This window comes from Pseudonaja textilis, chromosome 1, assembly GCF_049901715.1.
Source record: "Pseudonaja textilis isolate UNSWEBS1 chromosome 1, rPseTex1.2, whole genome shotgun sequence".
Lineage (NCBI taxonomy): Eukaryota > Metazoa > Chordata > Lepidosauria > Squamata > Elapidae > Pseudonaja > Pseudonaja textilis.
The window spans coordinates 220,042,435-220,063,095 of NC_141990.1; the positions used below are offsets into that span (position 1 = coordinate 220,042,435).

Sequence of the window (20,661 nt, forward strand, 5' to 3'; positions counted from 1 at the left end):
TGCCAAAATTGAGTTCAAATGCATTAAGTTAATGGACTGTTAGAGCTTCAAGGAATATAATATATTAATGCTTAATTGAAGCAATTTTGTCTTTTTTTAAAAATTCGCTCATAATCCAGTCATTTAATGTGCAGATTTGGAAAAGCTAGAAAATAGGTTATAATCATCAGAAATGCCCCCCAATGCATGTGCCAGATGCCATCTCCAAGCTGGCTTTAATGCCCATCTCCATATAACAGGTACTCATATTACTGCAACAAGGATGATGTAACATAGGACCACCATTACTCAAAGGCAACCATAAGACAAATAATTAAATTGGTAAATTCTCTCCCTCATGTTGCAAGTGACAAATTTCCAATCTCCCAGCTAGGCATTTCTAAATCTAGTTTTCTGAGGAAATTTGCATTATGCTTGTTAATTCTGTCTGATGTGATATGCCAACTTTCCTTATCTCAGTACCCTCCAACATGACCATTGAGATGTTCTCACACAACTGGAAGGCCCCAGTTTGGGAAACATCTATAAAATCAAGAAAAGGAACAAGTACCTCTTAAAATATTTGTATATTTTGTAAGATATATATTATGCAGTATATACTTGTTTGGTTCAGATGCTAAGGCAGTCTGAAAAGGAAGGAAGGAAGGAAGGAAGGAAGGAAGGAAGGAAGGAAGGAAGGAAGGAAGGAAGGAAGGAAGGAAGGAAGGAAGGAAGGAGAGAAAGGGGAAGGGGAAGGGAAGAAAAGATTCAAACCACCAACTAAGGACATATTTGAACCTGACTCTACCCAATGTTAGTCCACCATTCCAACCTCTGTATTAAATTTGTTCCAACAGTATCATTCTTATATTTCCTATGAAGATGGTTGATCAAATTTAGGTATGGGGCAGACCTTCTAGAAAATAATACTAAAGGATTATGATTTATTTATTTTTTGAATGAATTAAGATAAAAACACAAGGCGGAAAATCCTTCTAATGTATGTTTAAAACAAGCTCCGTCTTGTTTTGTTGTACTCCTCTCTGGTCACTCGCCCTGTCACATGCACTCAAGCTATTCAATTTTTTTCAAACATACGGATATTAATTTCTACGCTGATGCTTCCACTAGTCATGGAGACAAAAACAAAGTAACTGCTAAATCAACTGAAGGTTCTCTGCAAGACTTCAACTTCTCAGCAGCCAATTAAAGGTAGCGGAGGCATTCTGTCTTTCACTTCACAGAGTATACAATATATACCGGTGTGTATGCGTGTGTGTGCATTTGTGTGTATACACACATATACGTACATTGATATGTGCTGTCTGTATGGTAAACAGATATTCAAAATTGTTAACGTAATACAAAAATATATCAACCTTATTCATCAGAAGCAAATGTGCAATAAGTAAATACATTATAAATAGAAATCTTTGTTTCAGTCTACAGCTCTTCTGCAGCTCTGCCTTTTATCTCTGGATTACAATCATCAGTTGAGATCTGCAAAAAAGCAATTATAATGCATTTGGAGAGGAGCATAAAACTTTCACAATCCATTATGTCATCCATAAAACATGATATGAAGGTATGTGTCTTTATCAGGAATTCATCTGGAATGTATGCAAATATTAGATCCATCTCAGGTAAAGAAATTACCTTTAACAGGGTAATTTAACAGGACATTGGGAGAGTGATATTTTATATCATCATATACTATATGTTATTTTAAAGTACAGGGAATTTTATGAAGCTGCAGATATGAAATGACTATTTGTGGGGGATTTGTTGCTGAAAAATACTGAAAAGAATCTAAATGAACCTCAGGCAAAAAAATGGTGAAAACACTAGGAAAGAAGTATCACATTATGTGATTCAGAAGGAAAACAAAAGACCAGTAGATGAGGACTCGGGAATAATTATTCTAGGAGAGTATGCAAGAATATGCTTTTAGATTATCATAATCATGATTATTTTTGTTTCTCTGTATATGTTTTATGTAGAACTTGAGGCTCTAATGTAGAGTTTAGGGCTTTAATATACCAGAAAGGAAAAGACAGATAAAGTGATGGATTAGCCATGATTTTTATGCCCTTGCAAACTCAGAGAGGGAATTCCTTTCATCTTTTCTTCCCTCCTTTCCTCCACTGTGACCAATAGGAGAGAAATAAATTAAATTAAATTGCAGGTTTCATATCAGTTTTCCCCATTCCAGGAATATATTAACAAATGAGACATTTTTGGATCCTACAGAACTACAAACTCTTCTAATCGATCCTGAATGCCTTCAACTCAAACGTTTCTATTTTCCATTTCTACCTGTCCAAGGAACACTGCCATGAAGACAAATTACAAAATGCTATTATTCCTGAAATGCTTTTGTTTGGGATCAAAGGAATACACTCAGAGGACCTCACATTTTTTTCATAGATAGATGATAGACAGACAGAAAGACAGATAACATCTCTTTCTACCAGAAAAGCTCAGTTTGAAGTTCAAGTTTTGCATCAAAGGCCTGATCATGGGCTGACTGTGGAAATGATACATATTCAAATCCCAGTTAGTATCTACCATACCAGTGGAGTCCTTGAGCAAAGCCTCCCTAACCACCTGCCTACTGGATATTCATACCCAAAATGACATGAATGAAATTCATGCTGACTTGGACATCACCCAGATTAGCAAGGTGTACCAGATATTGGGGAACCAGATAATAGATCATCAGAGTTGGAAGGGAACTTGTATGTCATCTAGTCCAACCCTCCGCCCAAGCAGGAGACCCTACACCACTTCTGACAAGTGGCAGTCCAATCTCTTCTTGAAAGTCTCAAGTGATGATGCTTCCACAACTTCTGGAGCAAGCTGTTCCATTGGTTGGCCAGGACAATCTCATGATAAATGGGCTACTGGAACAAGCTATACATGGATGAAACCAGAGAACCTGGAATTGATGGGATGCTACTACAACAGTACACCTAATAAAGGGGGAAGTAAAAAACATATAAGGGAAGTATGGATGAACAGAAGTCCTGCATTCACAGTTAACTGAGAATCAGCTAGTTACCCAATGCTCCAACAGAGGAAGAGGGAGTTTGTTTGTTTGTTTGTGTTTATTTATTTAGTCAAACGGTTACAATATAATAAAAATAAGAATAAACATAAGTTTAAATACATGAAATAGGAACTAATAATTGGGGACAATAGGACAGGGATGGTAGGCATGATTGTGCACTTAAGCACACGCCTTGAAATATTCATTAACTGGTAAGACGTCGTAACATGATTTTATGTACTATGCTTAAGTCCAATCTTAGGCAGCATAGTTCAAGTTTGTCGAAGCCTAGAATCTCAAGTCTGGTGATGTAGGATATTCTGTTGCAAACAGAGGAGTGTAGTACTCTTCTTGTAAAATACTTCTGGACTTGCTCTATTGTATTAATGTCTGATATACAGTGCAGATTCTAGACAGCAGAGCTGTATTCAAGTATTGGTCTAGCAAAGGTTATGTATGCCCTAGTTTGCAAATCAGTATTACCAGAGGAGAAGCTTCGTAAGATCAGATTTACAAATTTGAGTCAGAGTTTGAGATAGACCAACTATATATTACATCTTAGACACAAGAAGACCTTGAACAACAACTAGATGTGGAGCCAACATCTGAAGATGAAACGTCACTGCCATCCCTTCCATTAAGGAGCACAGCAGCTGATATGAGGCATAAGATCATGAATAAATTAGTTTCAGTCAACCCTTAAGATCAATTACCAAGTGTCACTGGAGAAGTACCATCAGACAGTATGCCAGAAGATGCCAATAGAGCTGTCACCACAATCCCTACTACCATGATAATTCAAATTAATGAACTGATACTACAGCTGCCATAAGCCTGGAGATACCCTGCTACACAATCAAGACAAATGAGCATCTAGCAGCACAGATGAACCAGCCGTTAGCAAAGGGTTCCCACTGAGACTGGCTCACCCAAGGAAAGGCAGTGTTGATCATGAAAGACACTCAAAAGAGAACAGCATTGTCTCACTACTGGCCAATAACCTGCCTTCTCCTAACATGAAAAGTCCTAGCCACAAAGCTCTAGTCTAGAACCATATGAACTAGTAAATGAGCAAAACACCAGAGGCTCAAAACACCCATTTATTTTAGAAAAGCAGTCACCCAAGACTGATGGTCTAGACAAGACCTAGTCTTCATTGATTACAGGAAAGTTATGACTCAATGCCACACACAATGGATCTATGAATACCTGGCTCTGTTCAAAGTCAACAGTACAACTCCCAGAGCATCAAGGAATAAGTACAATTGCATCTCCTCAGTAAGCTGGCATCCAAAGATGAGCTGCTGAGAGAATGCCTGAGGTAGCAGGAGACATCGGAAGAAGATCAAGAAGAGAAAGTGCCATGTCAAGACAAGACCCTGCATGGGATGTACCAATGGCAAACAGCTGAGGTGGCAGACTTTGATAAATCCTACCAATGGCTGGAAAGGGCTGGCCTAAAAAAGCACTGAGACACTGACCATAGCAGCACAAGAACACTGGCACTAAACACTAGATCCATAGACTGTCATACTAGACAGGACTCTAAGTGGAAACTATGCAGAGAAGTCTCAGAGGTAATCCAACACATAGTGGCAGGGTATAAGATACAGATAGGATCTTATGTACTGAACAATGCAACAAACTGGCATTGTGTACAGGAATATCTGCATAGTGTATGGGCTGGATTTTCCCAAGCTCAAATAGGAGATGCTATAGATAGTTGTGGAGAATAACAGGGCTAAGATATCCTGTGGGACTTCCAGATCCAGATAGACAGGTAGTACTGGCCAATCAACTAAACATGTGCTAGTACACCAAGAGGCAGTGGTAGTGACAGATATACAGTAGCTGTGCCAAGTGACAGTAACATGAGAAAGGAGTATGAGAAGCTGGAGAAGTACCACAGCCTGAAGGAGGAACAAAAAAGTAAAGGCTGAAGTGGTCACAGTAGGAGAATTTGGGACTGTAATTCCTGATTACACAGATTATTAAATTAATTTCCTTAATTTAATAATCTCCAGACATGCAAAAACTACAATGCTTAGATTAAACCCCTAATACTATAGGTGGTACCAGGTTGAAAAAACACTTGCCATATATCATTCTCCTGTCCATTCTCAATTCTGTGCACTTACATCATGAAGGGAAAACTATATATGATGTGCAATCCTCAAAAGAAAATATGACAGTAGCTGGATAAGAGGTGGGTTTGAACAGAACATTCTGTTCTGCAAACAAGGTTCTAAGCTTGCTGATACGGAGCTCAGATCACTGATAAGCAATAAGCAAAAGTTGAAAAGGAAACAATTTAGCAAGTATGTATGTAACATATTGACAAAGAAATCAGAAATCCTTAAAATTCCTGCCAATTTACTTCAGCATAATATTCATTTCCATTCTTCAAATGCTCATATTTCAGTGTAAGATCTGATTTTGGACCTACAACTGTAAAATTATGCCTTGCGTGGTTGGTATTATGAAACTTCTATTCTGATGGTGTTTCCAGTTTTGAGTCTCTAGTTAGAAATGCTATGAGGAGCATTGTCAATATAACTCACTGGTGACTTTCAAAAGCCAAAATGAACATTCTATTTCCTTAACATTACCTGATTTGCCTGCTATGCTAACTCATAACACAGTGAGGCTTGTTTGTTTGTTTGGCTTACTCTAATGCACAAACCCACGTTAAAAAAGAAGTTATAATTTACAAACTACCGTGAAGAGGTACATCTTGACTGAATATCTCACTCTTTTCTCTCTCCTGATTTTCAGTATAACATAGATGTAGATATACAGTAAATCTTGATATTGAAACCCACAGGAGACTCACTATAAAAGCTTCTACCATATTCCTCAGCGGATGTGTTTCTGCACAACTGTTCCAATGAACTGACCACATCCTCTTCCAGATTACTACAAAATATAAGGAATTGAAGCAAATCCATTCATTCATGCAACTCATTTTTATGCCTCTAACCAACCCCACTAGACTCCCCGCAAAATGTCATTAAACGTTCTGTGGTTATTGAGTATACTCAATCATTATTTTGTGGCTCTCTGTCTCCTTTGTGAGTTCTTAACAAATGTCCTGCCTTCTAGTTCCACTATTTCAGGACTCCCTTCTATATTATACACTATATACTTTTTAAGATTCTCATTTTATAGCTTAACCTCATTTCTCTCTGGCTCTGTTTGGCTCTAAGCCTGTCAAGAATAGCCTGTGATAGTTACCTGAATGAATGATTATGCTTTTCTTCTGCATATAATGAGTGTTTCATTTTGACTCAAGCTTTGGATTTTTTTTAAACTCACAAAAACATATATACAGCCAAATATAAAGCCCTTGGTTGAATATTCTAGTATTCAGGGAAAATGTAATGTTTTTAATAATGAGACTGGCGATTAAAATCTCTCTGACAGATTGTAAAAGTTCCAAGCATTCATACAATCTAGCAGATGCCAAAACAGGATCTCCCTCCAAGGCCAAATAATATCTTGAGATGGAAATATTTTTATTAGAACCCTAGAGGACCAAGTGGCTATCACTGGTGAGAAGAGACATGCTGTTGTCCCACATTGGGGGAAAAATGAGATTTCCATAAACTGATTAGTTAGTAGTTAATTTACATTTTATAATTTAAAATTCAAATTGCCTAGGGTATAGTATTGCTTTATATAGTATAATAATCCATCTAGTCGTGAAATAGGGCAGTATTGCAAATCAAATTCTGATTTTCACATCTTGTAACAAACAACCTTCTGAATCAAATTTTAAACATATGCAAGATTCATATGCTTTGTTTTGTCAATTTTCAGGGCCATTTGTCATCAGCAAGGATGAGTTTACAGGTCTGGGAATTTCTGAAGCATTCAGGATGCTCACTAGCCAATCAGTGCTTCTTTGTATGCCACAAAATGTTTCATTTCAAATTATTTTGAGCATCTCAAGGACAAAAATGTTGCATCAAGTATGAGATTACTGTATTGAACATTTTTGTGTTTTGAGCTTGAAACAGAGTATTTCAAATTTGGACTAGCTCTTACTGGTTGAAATATTTCCCAAAATATCAAAGTGAACCACTTTATGATCAAGTACTGAACTTGTGGCAGTTCAAAATGAAACTTTCTGCAAAATTTTATTGTTTACGATTTCAGGCTGACTTCAAAAAATTGTCAATCCACCAAATACTTGGTAGCCAGAGGAAATGCTAAATAAATCCTATGTTTATGTTTCCCTTCCCCCTCCTCATTAAAAATGGAAAATAATATATTGCTAGTATTACCATTGCTCCTGTGGTTACCATAATGGAAACATTTTCATCTTCAAGAATTCTAAAAACTTTTGTGCTAGATTTTGGGCTTTATCGTGCCAATAGGCTTCTGTGATGAGTGCTTGGAATTAGGAGGTGGGGAAATCAAACTTCCCTTCTACTGACAGCACAGACCTTTAGTAGCAATAGCACTCAGACTTATATACTGCTTCATAGTGCTTCACTGCCCTCTCTAAGCAATTTACAGAGTCAGCGTATTGCCCCCAACAATCTGGGTCCTCATTTTACCAACCTCAGAAGGATGGAAGGCTGAGTCAACCGTGAGCCTGATGAGAATTAAACTGCTGGCAATACTGCATTCTAACTACTGTGCCACCACAGCTCCTTAGTAACAAGGCAATCATATATTGTTCTTTCATGATAAGTATTTGCTCTCCAGAAACAAAATTTATCGATCCTGTAGGATGGATGGTCTCACAGTCAAATGGTGCCCCAAGTTGGCTGAACAATGGGTCTATTTCCACACTGAGGGAGATAATCAGTAGGATAACTAAAGATTCTGACCTGAACCCAGTATTTTTCAACAACATCCTAAATTATTTAAATGAGGGGATAGAAGGGAAACTTATAAAATGTGTGGGTGACACAAAGCTTGAGATATTGCTACATCTCAGAAGACAATTTCTAGTTCAAAGGAATTTTGCACTTCTTCTTTCCTTTCTAGAATCTATGCAACTTCTTCAATATTCTTAGCATTCCTTCTGTAAAAAGCTATCTGATCACATCCCAGAACTAAACCTGGCTATCTGTCTCAGGTTTTCAAAGTTTTCTACTAACCACATTGAACGTATCCATCTTGCCATGGCTCATTCAAAAAGTTAGACACTCCATGTGATTAGAAAGGGGATATTTTTAAATATAATAGTGGCATAGTTAAAAATCAGAAAGGGTAATGGAAAATTATAAGCCAATATAAATTGGTGAGTTTTTATTAGAATTATATAAGTCTGTTAAACACCACAAATATGATTAATAATATTTTATGTGTAGTTAAAAGAGGAATATTCAGAATATGGAGATTGACACAAAAATAAGATATTGAAATGATGAATAATCAAAGAATGAAAGATTACAATTTAACAAATGTGTGTATCAATATTAAGATTGTCAACTGTATTAAATATGAAGAATATTGTCATATTTGTTCTAAAATGTAAGGCACTCTGGTGCCACACTGTTCACACAATGGTATGTTTGTAAAAAACAAGAAAAAAATAAAAAAATAAAAAAAGTTAGACAATCTGTTTAAGACCCACAGGTTATCTTCCTGGGATATCCCATGTAAAATTAAGGGTGTTCTCTTTGGAAGTCTCTCTGCAGATAAAACTAAGTCCACGCACCAGTTTTTAATTAATTGATTTTGAAATTTAAATGCTACTCTTCTCACTATCCAAAGTGACTCAGGGCAGCTTACAATTCAGTAAAAATATGAAAACAATGGCAAATATACTGCTAGTACACCTGGCATTTCTAGACATGTTACATTATCATTTCTGGAATTCCCAGCCATCATGAGCAAAGCTTCCGACATGTTTTGAGACCAATATGCAATACATTCAATAACATTTTGAGAGTGGTAATCCAGCACATCTGGAAAGCATCAGATTAAAAAGTTAAGTTAAATGAGAAATATATGCAAACATGCTTATTAACAGAAAGTTTTTAAGTGCAATTTTCAGGACAGAATAGAAGAAAATGTCAAGAAAAGAAATCAAGAACATGATTTATGCGATCATCAACCTGGCTATGTCAGGAAAAATGCAAAAACATCACTGGGTATCCAGGCTGAAAAAGCAAAGGTCTTGGGGAATAATGATCTGGCAAAAGCATGGAGTAACACATCATTCCCTCTTCTTTGACCTTGTACATCCACACATATATATACAATACAGATTGCAGCATGCATGAAAGACCAGAATCAGGCAATTTGTTCTCAGAAAACTATGTGATCTTGGCATTTCCATAAACACCCTTCACAAGGACATATAGGAAGAAAGTATCAGATGGAAGAAGGAAAACACAATCGTGCACCCTACTCAATGATGTAGCTACTGCATTATCTTCTAAACTGAGCCACTACACTGTTCAGGCATTCACCACCAAGACAATGCAGACAGGTATCTCTACTTCAGGGTTATGCAATTATCATTATCCTGAAGACCTTCCCAGAATTTGGTTCTGGGCTTGCTCAGAAAATATAGATGGTGCCAAGATATATAAATGGGCGGGGCAGTCAAAAGCTAGCAATCTACAGAAAAAAAATTAAAAAATTAAATTAAAGATTATTTCTCATATATTAAATGACACATTAAATATTACAATTCAACAGCAACTTTTAGAGAAGACAAGGAAAAGGAAAAGGAAAAGACAAGGGGATTTAGGAGGCAACATGTATCCCTGCACTTCAGCTTGTACGTCTCTGCTTTACATAAGCTGGAAGCCAAGAAGTTTCCAAAGTGCCTCTGCACTAGCCTTCTTCTCTATATTTCCATCAGTTTTTAATCAACACTGTAAAAAAATGCAGGAAACTGGGCAGCAGGAGTCCAGGCATTCAAAATCCCTTTGTAGCATCAGCTTCTGTGATGGGTCTAAGGAAGTAAAAGGAAATAGACTAGGGGTGACATGATAGCAGTGTTCCAATGTCTAAGGGGCTGCCACAAAGAAGGGAGGGTCAGCCTATTCTCCAAAGCACCAGAAGGCAAGAGAAGAAGCAATGGATGGAAACTAATGAAGGAGAGAAGCAACCTAGAACTAAGGAGAAATTTCCTGACAGTTAAAACAATTGATCAGTGGAACAACTTGCCTCCAGAACCTGTGGGTGCTCCAACGCTGGAGGTTTTAAAAAAGAGATTGGACAACCATTTGTCTGAAATGATATAGGGTTTCTTGCTTGAGCAAGGGGTTGGACTAGAAGACCTCCAGGGTCTCTTCCAACTCTGTTACTCTGAAATATTTGGATTGAATTTGGTGGACATAGTCTCATACTCTGGGATGTGGTCATCCCAGTTTAACCTTGGCTGTTGTCCCCATTCTAAATTACATCATATCTTCAATATCTCTGTCTTTTGAGGTTGTCATTGATAAACGCAAGAAACTGCTGTCATGAACCTGTCTAATCTCTAAGAAGCCATGCAATCCAGCAAAGAGAGAGACAAGAGGACCAGTGCTCAAATCAACCTTGAGCCCTCTAGACGGATTTGAATTTGGCCTCTGTACCCAGTGCGTTAAAGCAGGAAGGTTATCACGGGGATTAACATAATACAAAAATGAGAACACACTCTTCAGGAGATACATTAAGAGAAGCCAACTTGAACTGATGTCCTATAGAATGCAGCAGGCAAAGAAGGATTTTCTTGAAGCCCAGTCCATCTTCTCTAAGCATCTTACTGCCTGCTTTGAAGGAGAAGGATGGGCTGATTCTCAGGTTCGTGCATTTATTTTACAGCCTTGCCCTCCCACAAGGAAAGATGGATCACCTTTAAAAGCTTTTAAAACCCCTCTTGCTAACCCAGTGCCGCCTCTGAGTGTGTGTACATGGGGATCGAGCGGGGGGGAACCTAGACAAACCGCCATAACCAAACCAGGAAGGAATTTTTCAAAAGTCCCATTAACTGTTTAAGCAATAGATATCAAGGCAAGCACATGGCTCTCCTTGCAACATCTCAGAACAGAAATGCCCTGAAATAACTTGGAAGGAGAGCTTTTGAAATCTGGTGAGAAGTTGGCAAACCGTGCTTGGAACAACAATCGCCAGATCGCCTGATTGCCGTTTTAGAATTCAACAGAAGTGCAAGGAAGGAGGAAAAGCTAGCCACTGAAGCCGCCAGTTCCTCATCCCGGTGCTTTTCAAAGCAGATTCGCATCATCACCCGGAAAAGGAAAAGAAAGTGAAAAAAAGGAGCCCAAACTACAATGTTGCTGTAAGACAATAAGAGACAGAATAAGCCATTCTTACCTTGGCTTCACATTTCTTGTGACAGGATAGCTTGCAACCTGTGCAGAAAGAGAAACAAGGGCAGCAGGGTTGAGGGAAGGGAGGGGAGGTAGGGGAGGAGGGAGGGAAGGTATGAAAGAAGAGGGAAATTAAAATCAAAAATCTTGCCTTTCCAAACCAAAACATGCAAGAACTGGGAAGAAAAGGGGCCTCACCCAGGGGAAAAAAACGGAAGCCTGGGGAGGGGGAAAGAGAGCAACCGATGAGCAAATCCCCCTCCACACACTTCCAATTTTCTTTCAAGCCACCAACATCAAGAAGCACAACACAATCACCAACAATAACAAGTCCTTAAAACTATGTTACCAAAGGAGCTGTTTCCAGGTTTTTTTTTTCTTTTTAAGGACTCTCTCGTAAGGAGGTGGGGGGTAAGAAGAGCTACATACCGTGTATGCAGAAGGGAGAGAGGCAGGCAAGGCAGAAAGAAGGGGGGAAATCACCCTCTCGGCACGCTGGCACCTAGCCAACGATAGCCCAGGCTGCACAGGTACAGCCACAGCAGCCAGCCCGCTCCGACAACTCCAATCTTGCAGATAATACTAAGCACATTGTTTGGGAGCTGCCTGCCAGCCCACTGCGCTGTCAGAGGCTGCCCTGAGGCTCTGCATTTTCTTCCTCTTTACACTCCCCCCCCCCTTTCGTGACTAAACTTTACACACACACACACACACACACACATATGCATATACACATAAATACATATCCACATACACCAGTAGGCTGAGCCCTCCCTGTTTTGGGGAGTCAAGTTTCTAAGTCATTAACTCCAGAAAGAATGTCGAAAATGTACAGGCAATGCTCCTCTCCTTGGGAGGCAGCATCACTTTTCGATTGTATAGATTTGGAACCCGACCAGAAAAAAAAAAAAAGAGAGAGAGAGAGAGAGAGAAGGAGGGGGAAAAAAGAGGGGAATTGTTCTTTGCCTTCTCAACTCTAGGTTTGAAAATAAAGAGATGACTTACTCAGCCCAACAGTCTCATCTAGCTTTGCTTCACTGAAACTATTGTGTGAGCTGGGCAACCAGAAGAGAAAGTTGAAATTCATATTTTATTACAAAAATTATTCCCGTTAAAGAAAAGAAAAAAAGGAGTGGTGATCTAATCTGTATTCTCGCAAAAAAAAACCTTACAGGTAATGGCTATTCCTATAGAAGTAAAAGAACTTTGAACAAGGAAATAGGTCTGGGACAAACAAGTTACAAAAAAAATACTCAAGTTCTGGAGTCCCAGTTTATCTCTTAAATCTTCCAGAACCCAAACTGGGAGTTCTAGTAACACAAGAAATTTGCAGGTATTTTTTTTTCTTCACCTTCCCCAGCCCTCCCCAATGCTCACAGAAAGCTGTGGGAGTCAGAGTTCTCCCACATACCTCCTGAATGGGAATTGATTGATTGACTTAGTGACAGAATTACAATCCTTGATCAGAAAAAGTATAGAACTCCAAGGACTCAATTAACAGTATGGCTTCAACTTCAGCTAAATTGGGTACCCTAATTTACTGGAGGAGGAGAAGAAATCATTATTTCATTACTTCAGAAAGTCCTACTTAAATAACCAAATATCATTTGTGCTAACCTTTCTAGGCGACGGTCAGACAAAAAGAAGCAAAAATATTAGGAACATTAGCTGAGTGACAGGGAGGAATCTCTCTAACAACAATGCATAGCATGACAATGCATGGGCATGCACGCACATGCACACAGACACACAGACACACACACACACACACCTCATTGTTTGGATTTATTCACATCAAATATGCATTTGATAAAAATCTGCCTTCAGGCAAAGTCAACAGAAGGCCTTGAAGCGGGTGAATTGCACACAAAGTCCACAGAAAGAATGCCCCTCCCCCCAAATCAGGCAGATACATCTTCTATGGGGAGACTTTCTGCCTGGTTTTCAGAGCTTTCCTTACCCCCACAGGCTGCCTCATTTCATCCATACCTTAAAGGTGGGTCCAGAAACCTTAGGAAAGGCTTTTCAGGAACCCTTGGAAGCCAGAGGGATTCCACACATTCCATTCTACCAGTGCAATGCTGGATGCTACCCCAGTTTGAAGGTGCTGAGCCAACAGTTCAAATAAACAAGTTAAACGTTAAAGAACTAAGTACATTTTGGCCAATCCCTGTTAAAGAGAAAACAAGTTTTGTATTGCAAGTTTCCCTGGCACCCCAACATGCAATATCAACATTGTCAATTCCTGCTACCAGACCTGAACTGGTCTGTACTCAGGGAAGATCAGCAATGAGTGAAATACAGTAAGGTTTTGTCTCATCAAACTTCCTTATGGATTCAGCCCGACAACAAATTTTTCCCATTCATTTTAAGCCATGAAACTGGGGCATGATTATTAATAACCAATATTTCCTATTTCTGTTTATTTATTTTAACCTAGGGGGCCTCAGGCCATGACCCACTACAAGGGGCGGTTCAGAACCGGGCCGCAGAAATGGCAGGTGAGCGCACACCTGCATCCCCACTTGTGTGAGAAGCGGGCAACACACACTTGCCCATCACTTGCACCAAATTGTCCCCTCTCTCTCTCCCCCTCCCCACCGGTCCACAAAGCTGGAAAAGTTGGGGAACTCTGCTTTAAGCAAACATTGCTCGAAACATGACGGCTGAAATTGATTGCATTTTGTAGAAACTTAGCACAACTAATAAAGGTAGCCCTTGATTTATGACCACAATTGGGATCGACATTTCTGTCGCTAAGCCAGGGGTTGCTACATAAGTTGTGTCCAATTCTACAACTTTTTTCCTGGCTTCAGTTGTTGACTGAATTGTGTAGTTGTTAAGGGACTCCAACTTCCATGTTAACTTTGCTTGTTGGAAGCTGGCTGGGAAGATGGCAAGTGGTGATCACGTGACTCCAGGACACTGCAACATCATGAATAGATGCCAGTTACTAAACACTCAAATGTTGATCATGCTACAATAGCTGTTTGTAAGGTGATGCTGCAATAGTTGTAAGTATTTTGAACAGTCGCTAAATGAATGGTTGAAAGCCAAGGACTACCTGTATGCAGTGTTGCCTTAGAAGCAATGTCAACAGTTCAAATTATTATTTTTCTTCATAGCACTAAGTAAACACACTTGTGGCTATGTTGCATTGTGCTTCTATTTTATCTATCACTATCCAACTTTTGTAAAATAGGAGATCTGGGATGACACACTGACATCCCTGGAGGGGATGTTGCCAAGATTTTATTTATTACCCTTTTTGGTAGGAGAAAGGGAGTTTATAAAATAGGGTATAACACTGTAAAGCAGTATATAAGTTTAAATGGTATTAATTCTACCAGCATCTTCACAATCCTATTTTATTGCTTCCTTTAAAAAATTGTACTGCCAAAACCTGTTGCCTTTCCATCAAATTCTGATAACACAGTCTAGGATGAGTCTGAGAGACACAAACTGATAGATTGTTCTCTTCTATCCTGTGGGTGCCACTGTATGTCAACCAATGGAAACATTAAAAACGTATTTTTATCTGAGTTTCATGTGACAAACATCCTTCTAGTTTAAAAATTAAAAAAAAGATTTACAGAGGTCTGCATCACATGGCTAAATATCCATTACTGTCATTTTGAGAAACCTCCAATAATTGTGGCAAGATTTGATTTTTCCTTTGATGTCCTTTTTAGCAAACACTAAATTTCAGATATTTCCTATTTGATACCAAATGTCATTATATTTGGTCTCACTGACAATTTTCTACTTCTCTATGAATTAAATAACCACAGAGTTTATTCTAATTTTACTGGGATATGTATATATGTATGTATCAACCAATCAATCAATCTGGCAGTTCTTTAGGCATTGCTTCCAAGTGGTTCAATAGACCACCTATTGTCTGGTGGTTTATAGTCTATAATTCTAGATCACATTTTTAAGGGTATTTATAACATGTATCCCTTTTGTCATTATTAAAACACACATGGTCCATTTGCCATAAAGGTAATGAATGCCACCCATTATCTCATTTTTACCTTCTTTAAATGTCCTTATTCATTTTATTCTGTTTCTCAAAAGCAAACCCAAGTATTTGTGCAAAGAAAGTAATAACACATCTTTGATTAAATTATCTCAGGGGACTTAATTTTTATTTGTAGCAATCCTATGAATATTTTCTCCCTGAAGCTTGCATAGCTGTTTGATATTGTGGCATGATAGATAGTGGCTCTGTTTCTGTAAAATATTTAATAGAATCAGAAGAGATGTTATAGGAACACCAAAAAGAGATTAATTATTTAATTGACTAAATCCTGAGGGGTTAAAATTAACATCTGAAGATCAAGTCCTTCACAAAGCTAAATCAGCCACATTTACTCAATCTGGTGGGAATACTGTATCTAAATCCAGTCAAATGGACCATTATCCACACATTACACACTAACAGAATTTTACACCAAGTCTGAGCAGCACAGAACATACCATCCAACATTAATTGGTTGTAGTGCCCAAGCCCTGCCTACTGTTACTTGTCTGCCCATAACAGAATAAGTTAGAAATATCATGAAGCTATCCAGTAGTCTCCTTGCATGAAGACTCATGAGACATTAGGCATTTAATAAATAAAATGGATGGGGGTTTTGTGTTCCCAACAGTAATTATTTGAGAATGCAGTAAACAGGTCTGAGTGCTTCCAAAAGTGAGGAGTAAGTAAAGAGATTTAACTGGGTTAGTGGCTGATATGGCAAAATGTGCCATGACATCAGGGGAGGAGGAGGAGGAGGGGGAGGAGGAGGGGGAAGAGGAGGAGGAAAAGATGATTGATATGCAATATTTTATTCTAGAATGAAGACTAAAATGCTTTGACTAAAATGTTTTGAAACTATCTCTCATAAAAGTAAACAGGGTCATACATGGATAATATGTGAATAGAAGGCCACATATCAATGGTGGATGGGAAGTTTTGTTAAAAAAAATCCAGCAAAGGCAATGGCAAAGCATTTTCATACTCTTATGAAGAAAAATACATAGATTTGCCCGTGAAGTCATCAAGAGTTGAACTCAACTCAAAGAAGACTTGAGTTGACTCCTGCAGATATACAGAATTCCTTCCCTCATTGAGATTACTCCATTCCCATGCTAAGGAGCAAAGCCATCTTTGCAAGTACCACATTCCTCTCTGCTTTCTGTCATTATCTCAAAAGAAGGAGGAAAGCATGAGACAAGGCCTTCTTGGTTTGAAAACTCCCTTGAGTGAAACAGGCAGCAGCCAATGTATCCTTGGAGAGGTTAGATTACAAATGAGAAACCAGGCTGTTCTCCCTGCCTCTTTAAGAAAATTGAAATCTGAAGGTTTTGGAGGAAGGAATTCTCCTCCCCCTTCTCTGCACCCTGGAGACCCACAAAAACCCAGAACAGCACAAAAGAGCTAAGCAAAAGCACTTTAGACTTTCTACAGAAAGGAGGGGATACAGCATAGTAAACTCTATTTCAGTGCTATTAGTATAGCTTACGCTTGTCAGTTAGAATTGAATTCTTACAGATCTAGAATTTTCTATCAAAATCACCCTTCACTTTTAAAGGGAGCCACCTATTAAAATTTCATATACCAACTCTGTTGAATGTTAAAGCTATACATAACACATTTTATGCTGCTAACGTGTTGTGATATTAAATATGTAAAGGGTTTAAAAAATATTTTCAAATTGCCATTTTATATCCCCCCCTCTTATTAAAATTTCTGAAAATTGTACTCATATATTTGGGTATTTGGCACTGTTGCCCAAATGCTATAATTCTCTATAGCATATCGCCAGCCTAAGCTTTGCAAGGACCTAGACCAAGACCATTTTGTCCAGAAAAGTCAACTCTAAGCCACAAATTGGGTTGGTTTGGGATTAGCATATTATGCACACTCAAGCATTGTAAATCATAGCATATTGTATATTTACTCATTTCTGGTCTTCAATACATTATGATGACCATGCCATGGCTTACTATAGTGACATGTGAATTTTGCCTTGGTCTGGCAAAAACCAGAATGAGGAGCAAATTGTGGAAGGCGGGGGTGGGTGGGGAAACGGGACTAATAATTATCATACAGATCCCTTCACCATTCAAAAGTCATCCCACTGAAGTCAATGGGGTTACATATATACTTAAGAGCTTAATTTACAACTAAATCTATAGCTTGATAACCTTTGCCTTATGAACAGGCAAAATAAGACTGGAATAGGAATATAGTTGTGTATTATGTGCCATGTAGAAGCAACATTCAAATTCTTTTTTCCAGATATTCAAAAAAATAGCAATGCTTCAGCAATAGTCTCAGAGGCCATCCATTTGCCAGCTAAAAAAGGCCACAATTGCCAACTTATTGCATTGACAAAAGCTGGGCTGCAGTTCTGTTTCCATTAGCTTCACAGTTAAAACAACAACTACTTGTCCTTAAATGATTTAGTGTTGAGTGATTTTCATGACTTGAAGGGTTGGGTTCCTCATTTTGCTCTGGTGAAGCAGCAGCCTAGAATCCCCACCCATTTATGTCTTGGTAATAAATAACATAGATAAGCAAATTTTTGCAATATTTTCTTTTCCTTGGAGAGGGGAGTGGGCTGTTTCTACTAGTAGCATTAGAAAATGCCACTGATATGATATGAGGAGGGTCTGCATTGCTGAATGAATAATTCATTCTTACTTATATGTATGGGATGATTAATTATTTTGAATATGCTTTTACTTGATCTTAGGATCTATGAATGAGCATTTAACTAAAAATTGTGTCTCCCTTTGGTTTAACTATCTACATTTTAAACTAACTGCAGTCTTTGTCTCCATCAAAAGAAATTTAAAGGGTCTGCAATGTACATAGTCCAAACTCTATTTCAATTTTTAAAGTACTTCACATGCAATATCACTATATTAACATCATGATGTAATCCATAACTGGACATCATATGATAATGGCAATGATTGAAAGTAAGGGAAGAGTGACTATGTTTTATACCTCCTATGGTTAACAAGTCGATCAAAATAAGCTACATTTTCAGTGAACGCTCTGAGATTTATTGACAATGCAGAGTAAACACTTTTTAATAGGGGATGCAGATTTTGATATTATTAATAAATTAATGATAACATGCATGGAGTGGATCTATGGAAAGCAATAAAGAACCAACACAGGATGGAAGCAATGGAGGAGCTGGCAGTTAGGTCTGACGAAAGCTGGGAAGTCTGGAAATCATTGAAACTGCACATGGGTACAACAAGATCCAGAGACACTCTGAACAGATAGGGTTATCTGGTGGCTTCTGTTCTTTGTGATTGTGGTGATATGCAGACAACAATACATCAGTATACCTGGTCTTTGTGTCCCAATCAGTGTACACTTGAGGACCTCATGGCAGTGTAACAGAATGCAATTGTTAGTTTCTGGGCAAGATCTGCTTAATTGGTATCTATTTTAATTGTGCATTTTATATTTTAACTTTTATGTCATATAGTATGCCTTATTTTGTGATGCTTGACATGAATAAACAAAACAATCAAACATGCATGGTGGTAATGTTTCAGTTAAAGGCATCCTTTGTCATTTAATTCCCAATGGAAGGACAATACAGGAGATGGATGGATGGAAGGAAAGAGAGAGAGAGAGAGAGAAAGGGAGGGAAGGAGGAAGGAAGGAAGGAAGGAAGGAAGGAAGGAAGGAAGGAAGGAAGGAAGAAAGAAAGAAAGAAAGAAAGAAAGAAAGAAAGAAAGAAAGAAAGAAAGAAAGAAAGAAAGAAAGAAAGAAAGAAAGAAAGAAAGATTGTGAGTACATTTAGAATTTTGTTGAAGTCAAGATCACCATTGAAAATGATTGTCGAAGGAGCATGAACAGAAAAGGCAACTATGGAGAAGCCTATACAATCCTAAAATATTTATTTCCCAGAATGGCAAGTTAGTGAGACCCACAATAAAGTTATTTGCTTGAACACCAAGTACCTAGTAGAGTTGGAGGCAAATGGACATTATAACTCATTCCTTTGAATCCTGCACTCCCAGCACATAATCTCCTGGTCGTTTCTCATCCATCTGTAGGACTCTGGCCCCTTCTTTGGAAGTGTCCTGAACTGTTTCATACAGTAGAGAGGATACTGAACTTATTACAACCAAAATCAATGCAGAAAGTTATGAGGCTGCTTAATTCAAAGGGAAGAAATCTCCTTTCACCTCAGGGCTGAATTCTTTTAGCTTCGGAGGTGGCATTTTAGAGACCACCAGCTGATAAGAATGTCTTTGGAAAATTCTGAATCTGAGTCTGTACGGCTGAATTGGCAGCAGGGCCATGCTTCTGGATTTATTCTGCACTCTGAGACCCACTCCATTCACTTTCTCCCCCACCCCACTCAAATAGCCAAACAGTTTGATTTGCTGCCAGCCAAGCCTTGGGTTGGGTTGGGTCAAGTTCAATCAACCCAGAGTGGTTTACATTGGCGGCTGCAGCCTTTGCCAGAAACAGCATCTGTTACTTTGATACACAAGACAGTCATTGTTCTTAGCAAGGGAAGGTTACAAGAGCAAGGGACTGCTCTACAGGATATGTTACCTTTCCATTTTTAGGCCAAAATCTGTACAGAAAGGGGTGGGGGAGTTCTGGTTGGTCGACTGGCAAGAAGGGGAGCCTTGGATTCTGCTCTCTCTATCCATTTTGTGGTGGGTGGTTTTTTTTTTCTGAGTCAAAGAGAGGGGACAAGGAGCCAGACATGCTTAACTGTACTTAGGACGGGAAGTAAACTATCAATATCTGTCATAATTTGCCTCTCCCAACACCTTTTGATTCCTACCTTTAAATATATTCTTTGTGCTCTTTAGTTTTATCTAAAGCAGTCTCAAGTGTTCATTGCTATGATAAGTTCTATGAGGACTGATCAGTTAACTCAACTCGATGCAATAGCTAAGCTGTGAGTCACCAACCAATATATCCAGCCGTAGCTCCAAGCTTTTTTTCACACCACTTTTAGCTGGGTGGATGTTTGTTAAAGGGCTTTTAATTAAAAAACAAATATTTTAAAAGTAAAGTTATCAAGATGCAAAGAAAACACCAACTTCAACTATTCAGCAGTGTTTATTTCTACAAATGTTTGTGGACCTTACATAACCAGTACTTTCTCCGTAAAGGCATTCATTAGTCCAGAAAAGTTATGCTGACTTGTAGACAGCATGGGAAGGGGTAAGAGGGAGGCTAAAGAAGTGGAAGAGACTAACTTTAACAGTGGGTCCTCTGACACACCAGAGTTTTATAAGTTTTTTTTTTTTTATAACATCATCCAGCAGTGTGCAGCAGCAGCCAAAAAAGCTAATACAATT

General features: G+C 38.4%; 1 protein-coding gene across 14 annotated transcripts in view; it reads right to left on the reverse strand.

Moving 5' to 3' along the window:
* TNS1 (tensin 1) overlaps positions 1 to 20,661 on the reverse strand; it is a 368,591-nt gene that overhangs the window by 208,471 nt on the left and 139,459 nt on the right. For 12 of the 14 annotated variants that reach the window (XM_087920518.1, XM_087920520.1, XM_087920516.1 and 9 more), the window contains exon 3: positions 11,318 to 11,355. The exons of 1 other annotated variant lie outside the window; for it this stretch is intronic. In XM_087920518.1, coding sequence (XP_087776644.1) covers positions 11,318 to 11,355 — 38 coding nt within the window. Of the gene's footprint in view, positions 1 to 11,317; positions 11,356 to 11,742; positions 11,880 to 20,661 lie in introns of those variants that run through there. One more of the 14 variants, XM_087920527.1, reaches the window with a different exon arrangement.